Below are 19,372 nucleotides of genomic sequence, written 5' to 3'. Positions count from 1 at the left end.
CTCAGGTTAATCCACGCCCCTCTTAAAATCTGACCCCCCCTAGTTGAAACCCATACTTAAACTGTGGTTCTTCCTGACAGACTATTACCTCCTGTGATCCAGACATTGTCTCACTTCTATTAATGAAGATTCATTTCCATAAACCATTTCAGTATCTGCTTCTCACTATAGGTTCATGCTGAACTTTCCATTAGAAACTACAAATATGTGTGCTGAGTCATGTCCAATTCTTTGTGACACCATGGACTGTAGCATGCCAGGCTCCTCTGTCCATGGGATTTTTTCCAAGCAAGAATGCTGGAGTGTGTTGCCATTTCCTCCTCCAGGGTAGGTTCATGTTGAGCTTTCCACTAGAAGGAACACCTGAAGCCTGCTTCATCTTTCCACACAAATTGCCATCTTGAGGTCTTTCCCATTCTGTGTTTGTGTAATTGATTTATTGAACCTGACTGCAAGGCCATATGTTTATCCTTTTTATACTTCAGTGTAGTTTTCAGCTACAATGGAAATAATTTTTGAACTTTGAGTATCATCCATTATGTTGGGCTTGGCAAAAAAGTTTGTTCATGTATGGTTGAGTCCCTTCACTGTTCACCTGAAACTATCACATTGTTAACTGGCTATACACCCCAAAACAAAATTAAAAGTTTAAAAAATTTTGTTTGGGTTTTTCTGTAAGATGTTAAACCTGATGAAAAACAAATGAACATTTTGCCAACCAACCTAGTGTTTATTATTCTTCTGTGCATTGTGTCAGCTAAATTCCATCCATGGAATTTTCTAGGCAAGAGTACTGGAGTGGGCTGCCATTTCCTTCTCCAGGGGATCTTCTAGACCCCAGGATTGAACCCGGGTCTCCCACATTGCAGGCAGATGCTTTACTGTCTGAGCCACCAGGGAATCCCATAAGAAGAATTATGCTGCCACCTTAATTATGATAAAATTAATGGCTAACCTTATTTTAGCATCTAGGGTGTGTCCAGTATTGTTCTCAGCACATTAAATCAACTAAGCATAAGGAAAAGCTCATGTTCTTATGGAAAAGCTCATATGGTTTCCTCATTTATGAAGGAAATAAGTAAGAGAGATGACTGGCAATGACCAAGAGGATCTGTTTGTTTTGTTTTGTGCTTTGACTGATTCATGCGGCTTTCAGGATCTAGTTCCCTGACCAGGGATTAGACCCAGACCACAGCAGTGAATGTGCCAAGCCCTAACTGCCAGACCACTAGGGAATTCCCAAGAGGTTTCTGATTTTAAAGTCACATATTTTCTGCACTCTAACATGATATTCTACATCCATTTAACTGAATAGTATTCTATAACACATTCTTAAATGTAAGAAGACACTTTTTTCAGATAGTCCATTATATGTTACTGAGTTTCATGATTACTTAATGTAATACATTAAATCTGAAGTCAGAATGTAAAATATGATATAGAGTATGACAGTGTTCAGGGAGATCTGAAATTCATAAATCTGTGGATTGATTTCCACCTATCAGATGTGGAAAATTGAGCTAAACTGTCTTAAAATAATATGTGTGAAAGTGTTAGTTGCTCAGTCGTGTCCAACTCTTTGTGACCCCATGGACTATAGCCCACCAGGCTCCTCTGTTCATGGGGTTTCTTCAGGCAAGAATACTGGAGTGGGTTGCCATTCCCTTCTCCAGGGGATCTTCCCCACCTGTGTCTCCTGCATTGGAGGTGGAGCCGCACATAACGGAAGCCTACTAAATGATGGATATTGTTTACACTAATAACTTCATTATTAACTTAAAACCAGTTGCACACTGGTGTGTCTGCCATAAATAATTAATTTTTACAAACAGGTGTATTATCTACGTTGAAACATGCTTGGGAAGTGGAAATAATAGTTATACCAGCACCACAGAGATAAACTGAGACTGTCTTGAGCAGACAGATACATGGGTCCCTCTTGATAAAACTCACGTTTCGTGAGACTGAATGGTTGGTCTGCTCCAAAAACGGTATTTTAAAACTGAGGCTTAGAGAAAAGGTTTTCTGGGAAAGGAATATAAATAGAAAGAAGAATATTGAATTTTTGTCCTAGGGTGAAGAGAACACAAAATAAATGTCAAATTTCAGATTGTCTTCTGTCTTACGTAGGAGATGTTTTGTGGTTTACCCCTCCTCGGTCAGATTCCCTGGGCTATAATCTGGGTCAATACTGAAAATGACCACAAAAGGAAAGAATCATATATATTAAGGAGAGTATTAAAAAACATATTGAAAGACTTTCTAAACATTTAGTCAGCAGGGTTTTCAAGGCAGCCTGGGTTGTTTAACCAATACACAAAGTTCCAGAGAACCCATGTGATCTTTGAAGAGTAAAGGCTATTAATCACTATATATGTCTTCTGTTTTCATTTATGTTTGTTGATAACAGGTCAAGAAAATATATATGATCTATACTATCAGAACAGAATTTATAAGGATTATGAAGGATTTCTTTAGAATTACTTTCAATGAGGGACAGTGATGAGTGGAATAGGGATTTCAGTCATGTGGATGCTGCCGGGATTTCTCCCCCTGCCTCTTTCCCTCCCCTCACTTCTCTCTTCCTTCTCCCATTTCTTCTTCCTTCTGTCCTTCCTCTTCCTTCTCATCTTTCTTTCCTCCTTTCTTAATAATTTTTCCCTTTGTCTTCTGAAGCCTAGAACTATACTTTGTACTCACTAGGATGCTGCTGCTGCTACTGCTGCTAAGTCACTTCAGTCGTGTCTGACTCTGTGCGACCCCATAGATGGAAGCCCACCAGGCTCCCCCGTCCCTGGGATTCTCCAGGCAAGAACACTGGAGTGGGTTGCCATTTCCTTCTCCAATGTGTGAAAGTGAAGTCGCTCAGTCGTGTCCGACCCTTAGCAACCCCACGGACTACAGCCAACCAGGCTCCTCCATCCATGGGATTTTATAGGCAATAGTACTGGAGTGGCCTGCCATTGCCTTCTCCATACTAGGATGCTAACACTAACTAATTGATCGGCTCCTTTTTAAAAAAAAAAAAGAATGATTGACTATTTTGCTAACCTTTCAAAAACTTCCCTTTTAACCCTCAAATTTTTATCATCCTTTGTAGCAAGATGGGCAGGTCAGCATTGTTCCATACTCTGGCATCACACTGATGTTAGGAAGGGCCACTGAGAGCTATCTAACAATTACTTTGCATCTCATCAAAGGAGATCCTAGACACGTATCACCTATTGTTTTTTCTTGGCTACTGGACAATATCTAGTCTTCATGAAACAAATTGTAAATCCCTTTAATAAAAGTTATACTAGATATTCTAGGCCATGGAGTAGGGGTAGAGGAGCAAAGGGGACTAGACTGTTTCTAAATTTTAAAAAGAAAGAGAAATGATATTCATAAATAACTGAGAAAGCTTCCTATCACATTTCAACTATTTCTTTCCTCCCTCAGTGAGTCAGTTTAACAGTGAATGAAAGAGAAAATCTAACACAGCCTCTGCTTGGCTTTGGTTTTTGAATCCTCAATTCACCACTTCCCTGTGCCAGATGGGATAACAAAAGCCCTCTTCCAAGATATTATCATTGCATGAACGGGGACACCCTTCCATGGCCCAAGACTGGACTCTTGTCCAACTCTTGGGCACAAATGTTCCAAGGAGACACAGGTGCTGACAAAGTAAGAGAACTCACTGGGAAGGGGCGCCCGGGTGGAGAACACCAGGATAAGGGGACCCAGGAGAACTGCTCTGCCGCTTGGCTCACAGTCTTGGCCTTTACAGTGATGGAATTAGTTTCCAGGTTGTCTCTGGCCAATCATTCTGACTCAGGGTCCCTCCTGGTGGCACACGCATTGCTTAGCCAAGATGGATTCCAGCCAGAAGGATTCTGGGAGGTTGGTAGGACATAGTGGTAAAGAACCCACCTGCCAACGCAAGAGACGTAAAGAGATGCTGGCTGGATACTTGGGTCAGGAGGCGCCCCTGGAGGAGGGCATGGCAACCCCCCTGGCAACCCCCTCTAGTATTGTTGCCTGGAGAATCCCGTGGACAGAGGAGTATGGCAGGCTGCCGTCCATGGGGTCACACAGTCGGAGACAACGGAAGCGACTTAGCACACACACACACACACAGTCGGACGTATGGACTGGCCTCTGCTCTCTCCTTCTGACCTTTGCCGAATTCTTTCTGGTGGAAGTAGTTCAGGAGGTTCCACGTTCCTTACTGCTGTAGGGTAACTCATACAAGTGGTTACTGTTGAACATGGCCAGAGCGAGTGGGCGGTTTCAGTCAGTGGTTCTCCTAACGTTATTACTGTGATGAAAGGATGAACTACAAATGCAAATAAGACCCCTGGAACAGTGAGCGGCACCGAGTAAACAGTCAAAAAGCATGTTATTCTATTTATTCTGAGATGGTCTTTCCTTCGATGGTATCCATATGGTCTCTGGTAGTCCTGTCTTGCACCCAGACAGACTGTGTTGGTGCCTGTGTAATGTTCTCTTAGAGATTCTCCCAAGGAACCCCAAATACTTACTCCCTGTGTTCAACAGTGCCCAGAAGGCCTTTAACAGGGAACAAAACCTCATCCAGTGCCTGTAGAGGAAATCCTCCAAACTCTGGTCTTGAGGTAGGAGATAGATGGACGCCCTACCTCATGCCTCCCACCCCCACCCCCTACACACACCCCCAGGGCGAGCATTGGAGTTTGTTCCCTGTGGACAGAAACTCCAAAATATCATAGCGGGACCATCGAGAGAGGAGGCTGGGCCCCTGCCCAGATAAAAGATTCAGCTCAGTTCAGTTCAGTCGCTCAGTCTTGTCCGACTCTCCGCGACCCCATGAATCACAGCACGCCAGGCCTCCCTGTCCATCACCAACTCCCGGAGTACACTCAAACTCATGTCCACAGAGTCGGTGATACCATCCAGCCATCTCATTCTCTATCGTCCCCTTCTCCTCCTGCCCCCAATCCTTCCCAGCATCAGAGTCTTTCCCAGTGAGTCAACTCTTCACATGAGGTGGCCAAAGTACTGGAGTTTCAGCTTTAGCATCAGTCCTTCCAATAACACCCAGGATTGATCTCCTTTAGGATGGACTGGTTGGGTCTCCTTGCAGTCCAAGGGACTCTCAAGAGTCCTCCAACACCACAATTCAAAAGCATCAATTCTTCGGCGATCAGCTTTCTTCACAGTCCAACTCTCACACCCATACATGACCACGGGAAAAACCATAGCCTTGACTAGACGGACCTTGGTTGGCAAAGTAATGTCTCTGCTTTTTAATATGCTCTCTAGGTTGGTCATAACTTTCCTTCCAAGGAGTAAGCGTCTTTTAATTTCATGACTGCAATCAGCATCTGCAGTGATTTTGGAGCCTCCCAAAAATAAAGTCTGACACTGTTTCCACTGTTTCTCCATCTATTTCCCATGAAGTGATGGGACCAGATGCCATGATCTTAGTTTTCTGAATGTTGAGCTTCAAGTCAACTTTTTCACTCTCCTCTTTCACTTTCATCAAGAGGCTTTTGAGTTCCTCTTTACTTTCTGCCATAAGGGTGGTGTCATCTGCATATCTGAGGTTATTGATATTTCTCCCAGCAATCTTGATTCCAGCTTGTGCTTCTTCTAGCCCAGCGTTCCTCATGATGTACTCTGCATATAAGTTAAATAAGCAGGGTGACAATATACAGCCTTGACGTACTCCTTTTCCAATTTGGAACCAGTCTGTTGTTCCATGTCCAGTTCTTACTGTTGCTTCCTGACCCGCATACAGGTTTCTCAAGAGGCAGGTCAGGTGGTCTGGTATTCCCATCTCTTTCAGAATTTTCCACAGTTTATTGTGATCCACACAGTCAAAGGCTTTGGCATAGTCAATGAAGCAGAAATATATGTTTTTCTGGAACTCTCTTGCTTTTTCCATGATCCAGCAGATGTTGGCAGTTTGATCACATATTACATATTTCTCATTCTTGAAATCAAGGAGACCCTCCCAACTAGAAAGCTCCTTGGAGGTCAAAAAAGGAATGATGTCAAATCTACCCATAGACCTCTTTGGTGGAATGCATCTTGCCTGAGAGATGTGCATGCACGCATGGGAGGATCCTGAAATATTCCTAATACGGCTTCTCAACCAGGCAAATCAAAATGATCAGCCAAAGGACACCCAAAGGAAGAAATGTCATAAAATCACCCATAAAAGTGATTCAGACCGACACTAGGGCGTGACTCTCTGAATCCGCCCATGTGTCCATCCACATGTACCGTATTCTTTGTCCTCCTAAGAAACACTTGTTTCACTACTTCCCATCTTTGTGGGAATTCTTTTCTGCAAAGCCAAAGGGCCAGGGCCTCGTCCCTGACCTCTGGTCTAGTGTCTAGGATTCAGCTCTCACTGCCGTGCCCTGACCTCAGTCGCCAGAACCAAAGCTCTCGATTGCAGGTGGAGGCCACCCCAGATCAGTCTGGGTCAAAACAGTATTTTGTCCCCCGTTTTGGAGATACAGGATAATGTGTTTATTTCAGAATTACTTAAATTTAGTAACCTTAACAAACACTAAGTTTGAAAGTGACAGTGACACTTTTGGAAGTAAGTCCCATTCAGGCCCCTTTTGTACTGACTCAAGCAAACAGTTATAGTTCCACTGATTCATTTCCTGGGGACCACCAGTTTTCCACTGGTTTCCAGATACTCTCCCCCTCCACACACACCCCTCTGGGGATCCAAGGATAATATGTTTCTTTTGGAATTGCTTAACAGACTTGGTAAGTTTAGAAGTAACAATGACACTTTTATAAGTCTCACACAGTCCCCTTTTGTAATTACCCAAGGAAACAAAGTTCCACTGATTCCTTTCTTGAGGACCATCATTTTTCCACTGGTTTTGGGACAGTGTTTTTTTCTCTTTTTTTTCTAAGCAGGACTTTTTTGAAAAGTGCAGTTTGGTTTTTGTTTGTTTTTTTTTTTAATCATCTATTTTATTTATGGGCCATGCTTCCTTGTGGTGCTTGGGCCTTTCATTGCGGTGGCTTCTCTCGTTGCTAAGCATAGGCTCTAGGGTGTGCGGGCTTCAGTCATTAATGTGTGTTCTCAGTAGTTGCAGCCTGCAGGCTCTAGACATGGGCTTAGTTGTTGTGGCACACGGGCCAAGTTACTCTGAGATACGCAGGATCTTCCCAGACCCGGAATTGAACTCGTGTCCCTTGTACTGGCCCTGGAGAAGGGCATGGCAATACACTCCAGTATTTTTGCTTGGAGAATCCCATGTACAGAGGAGCCTGGCAGTCTACAGTCCATGGGGTTGCAAAGAGTTGGATATGACTGAGTGACTAAGCACCCTTGCATTTGTAGGCATATTCATAACCACTGGATCATCAAGGAAGCCCCCCAAAATTCTACTTTTTACACTGAAAAACCAGAGAATAGTGGTTTCCTGGGGGTGAGAGCAAAGACAGAAGGGGGGACAGGGAAGCAAAAACACCATATGGCAGGCAACAAAACAGATATGGACCTCAGCAAAATTTCACCAACATTACTGCCTCTCAGCTATTTTATACACCTGAAGATTTTAATAAAGGACAAAAAAGTTACAGCAGCCCACAGGGCATTTTTGAGAGATAGAAGATTATCAAGGCTGCAAATTTCCTAAGAAACATCTGGGGATAAGTTGGTGCACATGTATGAATATTCTGGGGTGGCTTTAAGGATTTCTTTGTATCTTGTTTCAAAAATGAAGGGTGGTGTCAGTCAGTAAAAAAAAAACAAAAAACACAACCTACCCCCGACTCCACAGCAAATCCTAGGATTTACTGTTCCAATTAAATAGGAAGATACATGAGAGCAAAATAGATGAATAATTCATACCTGTTTTGTTTCAAAGTTAACCTGGAGCTTTAAGGTAGACTACTCTTTAGGCATGAATTTTTTTACACAATAGCTCAAGGGCTTCATTATTTAACTGGTTTTTTTTTTTTCTTTAAGAAAAAATACTTATTAGGAATGGTTGACAGAGAAAGCAATGGCACCCCACTCCAGTACTCTTGCCTGGAGAATCCCATGGACAGAGGAGCCTGGTAGGCTGCAGTCCATGGGGTCACAAAGAATCAGACATGACTGAGCGACTTCACTTTTACTTTTCACTTTCATGCATTGGAGAAGGAAATGGCAGCCCACTCCAGTGTTCTTGCTGGAGAATCGCAGGGATGGGAGAGCCTGGTGGGCTGCCGTCTATGGGGTTGCACAGAGTCGGACACGACTGAAGTGACTTAGCAGCAACAGCAGGAATGGTTGAAAAATAATCTCCCTGAAGGATTAAAAGCCCGCGTGAAAAATAAATCTGAGTAAGCTGAGTTGTGAAAGCTGTACTCCGATAGCAGCAGGATTTTTGAAGTCTCTTTCCTGTTCAGGAACACAGAGCTTCCAGAGACAGCTTACAGCACAATAGGCTTCTGGCATCACAAAATCTGCAGTCAGTCTGGGCTTCCAGGTCCTCTTGCATTTAAACCTGACTTCTGTCACTCCCTTCAAAGGTCCTGGCACTTCTATTTTGGGGTGGGTAGTGGGGTGAGGATGGGGGCGGGTGAGAGCTTTCAGAGGTTTTAAAGGACTTTGTGTGTGTGTGTGTGTGTGTGTGTGTAAGGAGTATCTGACTTTTTCAGGCCACAACAGGTAGCTGCTTTGTGCATGAGCTTTGGTTCAGGTCTTACCTGGGGCAGATTCATGTCAATGTATGGCAAAACCAATACAACAATATAAAGTAATTAGCCTCCAATTAAAATAAATAAATTTTTAAAAAAGAATAAATTCTACCACCAAAAAAATAAATAAATATTTCCAGTAAAAGAAATGATTCTTGGAGTAAGAACCCGGAAGGCTTAAAGCTCTGCTAACCTGGAGGTAGGATTCTACAGTGACCACGAGCATGGAATTTGGAATCATATGCTGTGCTGTGCTGTGCTTAGTCACTCAGTCGTGTCCAGCTCTTTGTGACCTCCATGGACCTGTAGCCTACCAGGTTCCTCTGTCCATGAGGATTCTCCAGGCAAGAATACCGGAGTGGGTAGCCTATCCCTTCTCCAGGGGAACTTCCCAACCCAGGGATCAAGCCCACATTTCCTGTGTCTCCTGCACTGGCAGGCATACCCTTTATTTTCGGCTACGCTGGGTCTTCATGGCTGCACAAGGGCTTTCTGTAGTTGTGGCAGGTGAAGCCTACTCTTTTTTGTGGTATCCAGGCTTCTCACTGCAGTGGCTTCTCTCATCTTAGAGTCTGGGCTCTAGGGCCCAGGGGCTGCAGTAGTCACCTCATGAGGGCTCAGTTGCCCTGTGCCAAGTGGAATCTTCCCAGACCAGGGATTGAACCTGTGTACCCTGCACTGACAGGCAGATTCTTAACCACTGGACCACCAGAGACATCCCCATTTCCTCTATTTCTATGTCTACATATATTTCTACACATTGTCAGCTGCTAACTTTGCTTAACCCCTTGGATTTTATATGTTGCTTCTTCGTGCCTCTAGCCCTTCTTCCTAAGTTTGTAAGAAGATGATTATTCTCTGATTGGGCTGAGATAGAGGCAAAGAGTCGGACACGACTGAGCAACTAACACTTTCACTACTCTTTTTTTGACTAGGAAAACACAGACAATTGAATTCATTTGGTTTCTGAAAAGTAAATAGAAAAAGGAACATGTAACTAAAGAACAGAACCTAAGCATGTTCACCTGAAATATCTAGACAATTGTATTAATAGTAGCAGTTTATGTTCTGGCCTCTGTTGGTCAGTTTAGCTGCCCCCGTGTCTCCTTCAGCCTGTGTGTGTGCTGGGAGATGGCACTGGATTACAACAAGGATCTTAATGGCCTTCAAACCGCTAACAGAGTTCTCGGTTTTGCAAGTTGACACGAGGCAGAAAGCTAGCATGCCTCTGGGTTCATTGGTTCAATGGAATTTCTTACTGAAATATTTTGTATGACATTATCTTGTCACTGCTTATGACAATATGCCCAATGCCTTATATACTTTAGAAGCAACTGTGGGGGTGAGGGGAATAGAGAGGTAGTACTCATTTTGTAACCAAGTGTTATACTAATAATCATGTATGTATATATGTGCGGTATATAAACAGATGCAAGTGTGTGTTCCTTGCCACTAAATTACTATTTTAGGGAGGTGCAGTAAGTCAGAATAACAGACTGAGTTACACATTGATTTAGCCAGAGGCCAACCACCGAAACCTCTGTTACTACAGAACAGATTCTGGGCAGAGATTAGAAGTTCTTTGTTTTATTAAAGGTAATGTACCTTTCAAGTTACAAATTGGGTGTGTTGTGGTACTTCTCAGTGGCTAAGACTCTGAGCTTCCAATGCACCGTGTGGTTCGATTCCTGGTTGGGGAATCCCAGATGCCCTGGCGCTTGGCCAGAAAAAACAAAGAAAAATTGAATATGTTGCATATACATCTGTGTGTATGTGTGTGTGTGTAAATCCTTCCCAGTGTCGTAAATGTGAGGAGACATCTAGAAACACCTGGATGCTTGGAGGGAAATCATCTATATTACAGTTCTATATATTCTTATATTGATGCTGAGGAAGGATAGCCTTTGTTAGCTAAATAACTAAACTAAAAAGGGCCAGGGAGTTAAAAGTACAGATTACTTTGTATAAAATAAATAAGCTACAAAGATGTATTGTACAGGGCAGAGAATATAACCAATATTTAATAGTAACTATAAATGGAATAGTTATTAATTCACTATGTTATACACCTGAAATTTATCTAATATTGTAAGTCAACTATACCTCAGTTAAAAAGAAAAAGCACATGTCAAGCTATATCAAGAAAGAGATTAAAAAATTAAATCAGGGACTTTCTTGGTGGTCCACTGATTAAAATTCTGTACCCCCAACGCAGGGCATTTAGGGAACTAAGATCCTAAATGCCAAAAAAAGCTTAAAAAAAATAAAATCGAATTAGTGTTTTGCCTTTTATGGCTTAAAAACCTGAAAGAATTTTCTGTATCCAGAAAATAAAACCGCAGAGGGAAAAAAACAATGTGAAATGAGGAAATCCAAAAGTCAAAGTGTTTGCTTCCTTTTCTGTCTGGGTCTGGAGACAAGGTGAAACATCAAACTCTTTAAGCAAATTGCTGCACAAGAAGGGGCAAGAAGCCTTTCGTAGAAGAATTTTCATAGGAGACTAACAGGAGCTTGTTGACTTTTGCAGTTATCAAAATAAATCTCACACAAAGTCCACAAAGTCCTTGGTTTACTATACTTAGTTTCTGCTCACAGAAGAAAGGCCTGCAGGTGTGGACTGGTGCCAATTGCAAAGCCCTCTTTGGAGGCCCTTCAGGCAAGATCCACTCTCTGTTCACAGTTGTCGGCATCTCCCTTTTCTGTTGGTGTCTAAACCCACTGGCTCTCAGAGCTTTCCCATGGAGACAGTCCATCGTCATCACGCCCGTGGACAGCCGAACTGCAAAATCTGACAGACCTATCCTTCCCCTCTAAGCAGATTTTTCAAACTCTTGTTACTTGAAAAAGTTTTTGAGATAACTTCTACATACGTCAGCTATATTTACTAGAGTGCTCTTGCCCCATAAGGGCCAGAGGAAAATTTGGGTCATTAAAAACCATAGTAAGGGGCTTCCCTGGTGGCTCTGTGGTGAAGAATCTACCTGCCAATGCAGTAGACACAGGTTCGATCCCTGGTCTGGGAAGATGCCACATGCCAGGCACCACAGCTCCTGAGCCTATGCTCTAGAGCCCCGGGGGAGTGATGTGCAGCTACTTGAGCCCTCGAGCTGCAAGTACTGAAGCCCCTGTGCCTTACAGCCTTTGCAGTGAGAAGCCCGAGCACCACCACTAGAGCAGAGCCTGAGCGGCAGCAAAGACCGAGTTGTTGTTGCTGCTGTTGTTTAGTGGCTAAGTGGGGTCCGACTCTTTGTGACCCCATGGACTGCAGCATGCCAGGCTTCCCTGTCATTTGCTATCTCTCAAAGTTTGCTCAAACTCATCAAGTCAGTGACGCCATCCAACTGTCTCATCCTCTGACCTCCCCTTCTCCTCCTGCCCTCAATCTTTCCCAGCATCAGGGTCTTTTCCAAGGAGTCAGCCCTTCACATCAGGTGACCACAAGATCCCCACGAACAGTACAAGAAGAAGACCCAGTACAACCAATATATAAATAAAATGATTTTGAAAAACCATATTAATCCTGCCAATAAAGACAACTAAAGCTGCCATTTGATAAAGATTGTCAACTCACACACACACACACCCCCCCAAAAAAAGAAAGAAAGAAAGCAGGGAAGGGATATTTCATTTGAAAAGACCAAAATTAGTGTGCACCCAGGTCTGGATCCGGATGCAGTCTTTCCTGCCTTAGAGAGGCGGTACCTCGGGAGGCCAGAGGGAGCCTTCAGAGCCCAGGGGGACGGACTGGCCCCTTAGAAGGGGGTGCTCTGTCCTTCCAGCCCCAGCGTTGGGAAGAGGCTTCCTGGAGAAGGCCCGGCCCGCTGAGGTTGGACACTGGCATGCTGAGTGCTGGCATCCAGAAGCCCGGTACCTCACTCACCTTCACAAAAGTCTGACCAGGGCTTGGGTGAGGCTGATGTCTGTGTGGGTGCCCCACCCAGCCCCCAGGCCCAGTGCTTCCCTGGTCTCTTAAAATCTCCATTAACTTCACCTGGACCTCACTCAGCGTCCCCCAGTCACAACCACACTCTGACGGAGTCCTCCCGTCCACCCGGGACACTCGGGGCAGCAAACCCCTGGGCTGCGGGCCTTCGGCAGTCTGAGGTCTGCGCTCGGGCAGACCAGCTGGGGCAGAGGACAGAGCCTCTCTCTCTCTCTCACACCTTGCTCGAGGCTGCGGGGCTCCCGTCAGCATGCTCCGGTGTGGTCGTCACCCACCCCCGAGTTCCCCTGCGTTCCTATCTAAGTCCCAAGAAGCAATAAACAGTGATGTCACATGCTGCATAGCTGCCGCCTGGCACAGCCTGCCTGATTCTGAGCCAGAGTCGGAGATAGTGAGAGTCTGCCCAGCCACCTCCTCCAGGCAGATCCGCTCTTCACCACCTGCCTGGCCACCCACTCCCCTTGGCTTAGCCGCGCCCCTGTGGCCATAGGGAGAGGTCATGATGACCCTTCCCTTGCAACCATGTGGGTGGGGGTAGGAAGAAAGTTTCCCAAAGAAAGGGGGTGTCAGGCCCCAAGCCCACCCACCGGAACTCAAGTCTCCTGGCCAGCTGCTAAAATTGTGTGTGATCAGGATTCTGAGACCTAGGACCAGGAGTGGAGAAGGGGGTCATAGGACTGCTCCAAGGATGGCACCGATTTCCAGCTCAGGAGGATGTCAGATTCTGTGCTTCGGGCTCTTAACTATGATGTTTCCTGTTTGGGTATCAGGTGCCTCAGTCCGGAACCCTGAAGCTGTCCCACCTCCATGAGGGAACATACACCTTTCAGTTGACAGTGACGGACACTGCTGGGCAAAGGAGCTCCGACAACGTCTCAGTCACCGTGCTCCCCGTGGCCTTCTCCATAGGAGGTGAGAAGAAAGCCCTTCCCTCGCATTCACGGTGGCCAATGAGGCCAGGCTGTGGATGGAAGGGTGGTGTTAAACTGGCATTTTAGGAGCTTCCCTGGTGTCCAGTGGTTGAGGCTTCGTCTTCCTGGGCCGGGATTGCAGGTTCCATCCCTGGCTGGGGAGCTAAGATGCCCACATGCCTTGAGGGCAAAACACCAAAACGCAGAACAGAAGCAAGGGCTTCCCTGGTGGCTCAGTGGTAAAGAATCCATCTGCCAATGCAGGGGACACAGGTTCTATCCCTAGTCCGGGAAGGTTCCCACATGTGGCGGAGCAACTAAGTTGTGCCTGGGAACCACATCTACCAAGCCACGTGCAGCAGCTACTGAAGCCTGCATGCCCCAGGGTCCATGCTCCACAACAAGGGAGGCCGCCGCAATGAGGAGCCCTCACACCACAGCTAGAGGAAAAGTCCGAGCAGCAGTGAAGACCCAGCCCAGTCAAAAATAAATAAATAAAATTTTTTTAAAAAACCACCAGAAGCAATATTGCAACAAATTCAATAAAAAAAACTTTTAAAATGGTCCACATGAAAAAAAAATTACCATTTTATATTCTAACTGGGCAATATAATGGGCCCTTCCATTTTATTTTTGGCTGTTGCTGAGTGGGAAAATCTTAACTAAAAATATGATTACAAAGCTAGGCTCCACTATATTTCATGTTAAGTGACACTGCCGGAGTGGAGCCGGGGAGAACTTCACACTCCAGGGATGACAATAGGCTGTGTGAATCACAGGACCTTAGAGATGTCCCATCTTTCCTTGATGCAGTTTCATAAAAGACATCTGGGTTTCCCAGGAGAGGGTGGGGACCACCCTCCTACTTAAAGGAGGGTGGGCTAGTTGATATTATGATCAAAGAACGCAGCTAAGAGGTAGATTTAAAACAAATTAAAACATATACAGTGCACGTGTCAATTTAAAAGGACTGATGAAAACTTTTCGTGGACACTTTACACAGAAGCACAGATACATTGATAATATAGCTCGACGTATATATAATGGTTCCCACATTCTGTTGCTCATTGTAAACTCATTTCTCTCATTTATCTGTTTCTTGCTTTCCCAAACATCTACTGTTCTAAGATTAGCTCATTAAGTTAAAAAAAATGTAAATTGAACTTGGCAGCGCTAAAGCTATAGATGTATGGCAGAGATCGTCTGTGTGTCTAGAGTCCTGTCACTTGGTCGGGGGATACTTTCTCAGCATCTGCTGTGAATGGGAGCTGTGTGCGAGGAAGCGAGCATGGGTGATGGGTTCCACAGACCTGATCCCCGGCCCTGATTAGTGAGCCTTCACTAACCCTGGCTCTGGCAGACCTGTAGCCTGTCTCCTGTATCCTTGATTCTTCCGTATTTGGATCATAAGCGAGCAGTCGGGAGAAAAAATAAAATGATTGGATTTGCTTGGACTTTGGCTGACCTTGTCTTCCACCAAAGACAAGGGTCAGTGTGCATATTAGAAATGAAGGAAGGAGACTTCAGAATTCTAAGAACTCTGCCACCTTGGTAATTTGCCTTCCGCAAAGATACAGTGCTACCAAGATATAGATACTAGCAACATTCAAAATTAGGTCGGCTGGCTTTCCTTGTGGTCTAGCAGTTAAGAATCCACCTGCCAATGCAAGAGACACAGGTTCGATCCCTGGTCCAGGAAGGCTGCACATGCCTCAGAGTAACTAAGCCCCATGTGCCACAACTACTGAAGCCCGCACGCCCTAGAGCCCACGCTGGGCAACAAGAGAAGCCGCCACAATGAGAAGCCCTCACACCGCAACTGGAGGGTAGCCCCCGTTGTCTGTAACTAGAGAAAGACTGAGCACAGCAGCGGAAACCTAGTGCAGCCAAAAATAAACAAGTACATCTTAAAATCAGATTGGCTCACTCCTGTTCAACCACGGTTCAGTTTGACCTGGAGGAAGGAAGCGGCTGCAAATAGTACCCCAAACTCCCGTCCAGTAGGGAACCATGAGTCAGCGATGGGGAATGAGCCAGCCAGCGTCCCAGTCCGTCCTGGAGCAAGGCCCTGTTTGTGGACTTACTGCAGCTATACAGAAGAGCCAGTTACTTAAACCTGGCAACGCTGACCACGCACTGGGGCAGGAAGTAGGGGAGGTGGGGGGTAGAAAACAGTGGCACCCAGTCCAGCCGAGGTCACGGCCAGTGGGGAGGTGCTTGGAGGGCTGTGTTCCTGGGAGCAGGGCTCCCTAGCCAGGGACCAAAGTGCTCCTGGGCAGCTGTCAGCCCTACAGAAATTAGCAAAGGGAGAAATGGCCTGAGCTGATGGAGGCAGAGGGCTGACATCAACCAGCTACTTGTTGCTTTGATTTATTTACTCTGGCCAGTCTTCTGGGCTCCCAAGGCAACTAGAGAGCAGCCAAGTTGCCAGCTGTACATTTCTGGCCTTTCTCAAGATGACAAAAGTGTATTTGAAGCTGCGGAGGGTGATATGATTCACCTCTTATTACTGAAAGGCCAGTCGGGTGTAATAGGTTTTATGTAGGGCTTCCCTGGTGGCTCAGATGGTAAAAAAATATCTGACTACAATGTAGGGGACCAGGGTTTGATCCTTGGGTTGGGAAGATCCCCTGGAGAAGGGAATGGCAAACCACTAAGGTATTACTGCCAGGATAACCCCATGGACAGAGGATCCAGGTAGGCTACAGCCCAGGGGGATCACAAAGAGTCTGACACAACTGAGCAACTTTGAGAGATAGAGATCTTATGTATATAACTTTATACAGAAAATAAAAAGAATTCTGTTGTGTTAACTGCCTTCTGGAATCACTCACTGGTTAGATTGGAATAACAAACTGAATTAAAGTTAATAAGACACTACATGCTGCTGCTGCTGCTGTTCAGTCACTAAGTTGTGTCTGACTCTGCGAACCCATGGACTGTAGCCCAGAACAGGCTTCTCTGTTCATGGGATTCTCCAGGCAAGAATACAGGAGTGCGTTGCCATTCCCTTCTCCAGGGGATCTTCCTGACCCAGGGATCAAACCTGAGTCTCTTGCATTGGCAGGTGGATTCTTTACCACCAAGTCACCTGAGAAGCCATAGGACACCACAGAGACATTGAAAATGAGAGATGGGAACTGAGAGGGCTTCTGTCCCCTTCATTATATACACAGATCTTGCGGCTAGCTTGCTTTCTGATAATCAAAGGTGGCAAGTTCTGTAGTAAACAGGCAAGCACATACCCTTGTTTCTGTGATAACTTGGTTCAGATTTGGATATAGAGGCCACATGTTTTCAAGCTTTGCAAAAAATAATCTAGTCAAAATGAATAAAAACCAAACAATAATCTACTCCGAGAGCAAGCCAACCGACCCTTCCAAGATAACCCAGTTGTGTGGTCTCCCTATAGGATCCCCCACAGACAGTCAAGACATTTTTTAAGATGGAAAAGAAAATATCAGAACTTATATTTGTATTCATTTTTAATCCTCTTTAAATTTTCAGTCTATTTTATAACATGTATTAAAATATGTTACTACAGTGGCACATGCATATGATTTATAGATGGGAGATATATATGGTCAAAAAAGTCCGGAGACCATGGATCCAGAAATACATGGATAAACTGTTCGCATGGATCTGTCTCCATAGTTACCAGGGAGTCAGGAAAGCCTTGAGGTGGTTAGGATTTTCGTGTCGTGAGTTCAGAAGATGTGAGCAGAGGCTGCGCCATGGCTTGGCGTCTGCAGTTTCCCTTCACTTTTCCTCCCAGCCCCTTCCCTGTGACCGAAGCAGATCCTCCGTTCTAGCCCCAGGCGCTCAGCCAGAACTGCTGACTCCCTTTGTCCCCTTCTTTCTGCCACCATTTCTTAATAGGTGTTTACATATTTGTTTATTTATTAGGGCTCTGTATTGGCTCAGCGGGTAAAGAATCCACCTGTAATGCAGGAGACGCAGGAGACACGGGTTTGATCCCTGGGTTGGGAAGATTCCCCTGGAGGAAGAAATGGCAACCCACCCCCATATTCTTTCCTGGGAAATCCCATGGACAGAGGAGCCTGGCAGGCTACAGTCCAGAGGGTCACAAAGAGTCAGACACGACTGAGTGACTAAGCACTAAGCACAGACATTCATTTATTCAGGCTGCGCTGGGTCTTTGTTGCATGAGGGCTTTCGCTAATGGCAGAGAGTAGGGGCTACTCTCGAGGTGTGGTGCACAGGCTTCTCTTTGTGGTGACTTCGCTTGTTGCAAAGGACAGGCTCTAAGCCAGGGGGCTCAGTAGTCGTGGCTCCGGGGCTCTAGAGCACAGGCTCAGTAGTTATAGCACACCAGCTTAGTTGCTCTGTGGCAAGTGGGATCCTCCCAGGCCAGGGATCGAACGCTTGTCCCCTGCATTGGCAGGTGGATTCTTAACCACTGGACCACAGGAGAAGTCCCTACCACCATTTATTTTCTTCACTTATTTTCATTTTCTTCAGAATCTAGGTATCCTCAAATTGCCTTCCACCCAGATGGACTCTTTTCCCAGCGTTTTAACTGAACTTCTTTCCAGTAGAATGCTTCCAAGACTCGCTTGGACGTGTATTCCATGCTCAGAAATATCATCATGTGTTGTTCTCTTATGTTCTGAGACAGCAACCTAGTCCATCTGTCCCTGGAGAATATAGACTCCCTGTGACTCCTTTAGCCTGATACCTTTAGTCTGTATCACCAGTGTCAGCGGTTATTAGTTGGCTTACTCCGGACCTGGGGGCACAGGGAATGCCTTTCAAGAAAATACATGTAGCTCTGAGGGTTAAAAGCTCTTGAGCACTCCAAAATGGAGAAGGAAATGGCAATCCACTCCAGTATTCTTGCCTGGAGAATCCCCCGGACAGAGGAGCCTGGCAGGCTACAGTCCATGGGGTCACAAGAGTCGGACACAACTTAGCAACTAAACCACCACCGCCACTCCAAAATGGAGGGAATTTCATTATTCGTAGAAAAGGGTTCAATAGTAGAAAGTTGATCTCAGTAAAAATTATTATTTAAGAAATGTGAATGTAAAACACACATAGCATGTAGAAAGCGGTATCTTTGGGCTTCCCTTCAGAGAAGGCAGTGGCAACCCACTCCAGTACTCTTGCCTGGAAAATCCCATGGGCGGAAGAGCCTGGCAGGCTGCAGTCCATGGGGTCGCGAAGAGTCAGACACAACTGAGCGACTTCACTTTCACTTTTCACTTTCCTGCATTGGAGAAGGAAATGGCAACCCACTCCAGTGTTCTTGCCTGGAGAATCCCAGGGACGGGGGAGCCTGGTGGGCTGCTGTCTATGGGGTCACACAGAGTCGGACACAACTGAAGCGACTTAGCAGCAGCAGCTGGGCTTCCCAGGCGGCTCAGTGGTAAAGAATCCACCTGCCAAGGCAGGAGATTCTGGTTGGATCCCTGACGCAGGAGGGTCCCACATGCCGTGGAGCAAATAAGCCCGTGGACCACAACTACTGAACCTGTGCTCTAGAGCCCGGGAGCCGAAACTGCTGCAGCCCTCACACCCTAGAGCCCGTGCTCAGCAACAAGAGAAGAGACCTCAGTGAACCCAGGCACTGAAACTAGAGAAAAGCCTGAGCAGCAAGGAAAACCCAGCACAGCCAAGAATAAATAAATTAATAAATTTTAAAAAATTAAAATCATTAAAAATGACAAATTAAAAACAAACAAACAAACAGGGATTTCCCTGGCGGTTCAGTGGTTGAGACTTCACCTTCCAATGCAGGGGGCACAGGTTTGATCCCTGGTCAGGTAGCTAAGATCCCACATACCTCGGGGCCAAAACACCAAAACATAAAACA

The 19,372-nt window shown here is 45.5% G+C and overlaps 1 protein-coding gene across 7 annotated transcripts in view; it reads left to right on the top strand.

Moving 5' to 3' along the window:
• Window positions 1–19,372, top strand: part of LRP11 (LDL receptor related protein 11) — an 88,065-nt gene that overhangs the window by 13,227 nt on the left and 55,466 nt on the right. For all 7 annotated transcript variants that reach the window (XM_088840819.1, XM_055433847.2, XM_055433841.2 and 4 more), the window contains exon 3: window positions 13,396–13,537. In XM_088840819.1, the coding sequence (XP_088696945.1) occupies window positions 13,396–13,537 (142 nt within the window). The remainder of the gene's footprint in view (window positions 1–13,395; window positions 13,538–19,372) is intronic.

This window comes from Moschus berezovskii, chromosome 10 (assembly GCF_049115385.1).
Source record: "Moschus berezovskii isolate FMDL1 chromosome 10, NW_MosBer_1.0, whole genome shotgun sequence".
NCBI lineage: Eukaryota > Metazoa > Chordata > Mammalia > Artiodactyla > Moschidae > Moschus > Moschus berezovskii.
The sequence above is the reverse complement of the archived record's forward strand: the minus strand, read 5'-3'. Positions and strand labels throughout refer to the sequence as shown.